At 38.4% G+C, this 3077-nt stretch overlaps 1 protein-coding gene across 1 annotated transcript; it reads right to left on the minus strand.

The window, feature by feature from the left end:
• Positions 1-1750: 1750 nt before the first annotated feature.
• Positions 1751-2825, minus strand: LOC107062466 (uncharacterized). The gene is made up of 2 exons (XM_015313141.1): positions 2704-2825; positions 1751-2303 (listed from the first exon to the last, which is right to left on the minus strand). The coding sequence occupies exons 1-2, from the start codon at positions 2823-2825 to the stop codon at positions 1751-1753; spliced, it is 675 nt and encodes a 224-aa protein (XP_015168627.1).
• Between the last annotated feature and the right edge of the window lie 252 nt (positions 2826-3077).

Here is a 3077-nt window from a genome sequence, read left to right on the forward strand (position 1 = left end):
CAGACATGTTAAAGAGTGAGAACAAGGTCATAAGTCGTGTTGGAGCTGGTAGGCTGCCTCTATGTGTCGAGGATGAGTCTAGATTTCATGCTAATTAGTAGGAAATCGAAAAGCCTTACATACCTTGCTGTACCACCTTGTAGTTACCTTGAAGTACCTTCCTTTCTTTTCAAATACTTATCTACAATATAGTAGGTGATAAACTAGTATTAGTAGTTACTAAACATGCTTAGGCAGTCCAATCTCACTCGATAATAATGCTCGGCCAGCAAACCCGTAATTACCAAACTAAGGTTGTTCTTTCAATTATCGCTTGTTTTATTGCATTTGTACACTACACAGTTATATTTCAATATCAGCAACTTACACCCTTTCCAGATATCAACCAAGCTGTCCCCAATATGTTTATACATCAACCTCTCCCAAAAACAGTCGTAACAATCCAACATACAATAGAGGACGTGAAACCATAGTTTCCCATCATCATCCCACGAATTCTTATCAACAATACACTTAAAATATCATACTTAGACTCGTGTTTAAGGAAGACAAAGATAGGGCAGTCACTTTACCTTAATTCTTATAACTCGTTTTTCTTTTAATTTTAACTCTTCAATAAATTGAGCTTCCCTTCACATAAGCCAATGAAAAAGAGAAAAGCCACTCAATAGCGAAGGAAAGTGAGTAATTAAACTTTTGACAGATTTAGTCCTCTACTTGTTCTTAACTAATTAGCATGTTTATCTAGCATTCCATGAGAGAATTAGGCTAAATCCATTAGTAATTTCACTTATCTTACCCTGCAAGGGCTTGGGTTTATCCAAGAACCCTAGGAAACTTGTGGATCCTGCTATGCTTTGAAAGAGAGAGGAGAAGCTTAGAGAGAAATCTGATTTTTATCTATTCTTAAAAGTGAGGAAATGGCCAGCAACTTGTGGATAATAAAGGTCTTACTTTTCCCCACCTCTTAAGTTTTAATATCATCCACTAATTTGTCAAATTGGTCCAAGTAGGTGATGCACCTGCTTGGAATTATATATACACAAAACGGGCCCTTTATGTACTCATCTTGGGCTACAATCTTTCTCCTTTCTAATATTAAGCCATGGGCCAAAATTATACCCTTAATTTGGGCCTTAGTCTTTATTGGGCTCAAGTAGTTGGACTTGGACAGATTGGTGTGAGACCTCATCTCCATTCCCTTTTCCTTTTTATTTAATTTGGGCCTCAAGTGAGCCCACTAATGCATGAACTAATCTTCCCCATCTACCTTGCCCATTTGAGCTAAGCAAGCAAGTGACACCTGCTAGCTTTATAAAGTCCAACAAGCACCTCAATTCTTTTATTCGTTTTCCGAGCGTAATCTCTTTAGTTGAACTCAAAACATATATACACTTGATCACCTTAACATTTAGACTTACATATAGCCCTTCGATCCAGAATTTAAATAATTCTAAAATTTGGCGTTCACTCGATCGTGCAATATTGCAATGTACGGGAGTTACCCTTATAACTTCTTTATTGTCACCATTCATCTAGGAAATCAGTTTCATTACTTATACCACCAAACTAAATCAAGTTTCATATGTGTAGGACTTGTACATGTAAAATACAGGGTGTTACATCCTCCCCCCCCCCCTTAGGAACATTCGTCCTAGAATGCTAGCATAATCAGATAGCTTAAATAAGTTCAAACCTTAGTTTAAATCAACTGTTAATCACATAAGAAATACCCTTTCATGCGTACCTATTAATGACCCCATTCTGCACTTTGGACTTCCCCTTTAGGTTCAAATAAATAAGGGTACTTTGATTTCATCGCTTCCTCAGCTTCCCACGTTACTTCTTCCACTTGTTGGTTCCTCCAAAGCACCTTTACTGAAGCCATTTCTTTATTCCTTAGCTGTTTAACTTGACGATCTAGAATAGCAATATGTACTTCTTCATAGGTGAGATCCCCTGTAAATTGTACATCTTCAATAGGAGTGATATATGATGGGTCACCTACGCACATCCGAAGCATTGAGACATGAAACACCGGATGAACTACTGAAAGCTCCTGAGTTAGCTCTAACTCATATGCAACTTGGCCAACTCTTCGAATAATCTTATATGGCCCTACGTAGCGTGGACTCAACTTTCCTTTTTTACCAAATCTCATTACCCCTTTCATTGGTGATACTTTCAAGAACACCCAATCTCCTATAGAAAGCTCTAATCCTCTTCTTCTAACATCTGCATATGATTTGTGTCGGCTTTGAGCTGTTGCTAGTCGTTGTTGTATCACCTTAATTTTTACATAGCTTGAAGAACAAGGTCTGGTCCAAATAAAGCAGTTTCGCCTACTTCAAACCAGCCAATTGGTGATCTGCACTTCCTTCCATATAAAGCTTCATAAGGTGCCATTTTGATTCTAGAATGATAACTATTATTGTAGGCAATCTCAATAAGTGGCAAATGACCATCCCAGCTACCTTTGAAGTCTAAGACACAAGCTCGAAGCATATCATCCTCAAGTGTTTGGATTGTGCGTTCTGCTTGACCATCCGTTTGAGGGCGGAAGGCTGTACTTAAATTCACTTGTGTTCCCAAACTCTTTTGGAATGATTTCCAAAACTTTGCAATGAATTGAGCTCCTCGATCAGATATAATAGAGATTGGAACCCCGTGTAGCCGAAATATCTCCTTAATAACTTTGATTACTCTTCAGCTGTATAATCAGTCTTAACTGGCAAGAAATGTGCTGACTTTGTGAGTTTATCAACTATTACCCATATGGAGTCAAACTTACGAAACGAGCGAAGAAAACCAGTGACAAAATCCATGTTGATCATGTCCCACTTCCTAGTTGGAAGCTCCATACACTGCATTATAACCTCCCGGCTTTTGGTGCTCTACTTTGACTTGCTGGCAGTTTGGACATTGAGCCACAAATTTTGCAATGTCCTTCTTCATGTCCCCCCACCAATACACTCCTTTCAAGTCATGGTACATTTTAGTTGATCCCGGATGGATGGAATATCTTGAATGATGTGCTTCTGTCATTATCCTCCTACTTAGCCCATTAACATTAGGTA

The sequence above is a fragment of the Solanum tuberosum genome, unplaced genomic scaffold, assembly GCF_000226075.1.
Source record: "Solanum tuberosum cultivar DM 1-3 516 R44 unplaced genomic scaffold, SolTub_3.0 scf00231, whole genome shotgun sequence".
NCBI classification, from domain to species: Eukaryota; Viridiplantae; Streptophyta; class Magnoliopsida; order Solanales; family Solanaceae; genus Solanum; species Solanum tuberosum.

Excerpts from the sequence above, each read along its gene's own strand:
- LOC107062466 (XM_015313141.1), bottom strand. The coding sequence starts at position 2,825 with ATGGATTTTGTCACTGGTTTTCTTCGCTCGTTTCGTAAGTTTGACTCC. Across the intron at positions 2,304-2,703 it reads ACTGATTATACAGCTGAAGA|CTATGTAAAAATTAAGGTGA; the intron begins GTAATCAAAGTT and ends TTGTTCTTCAAG.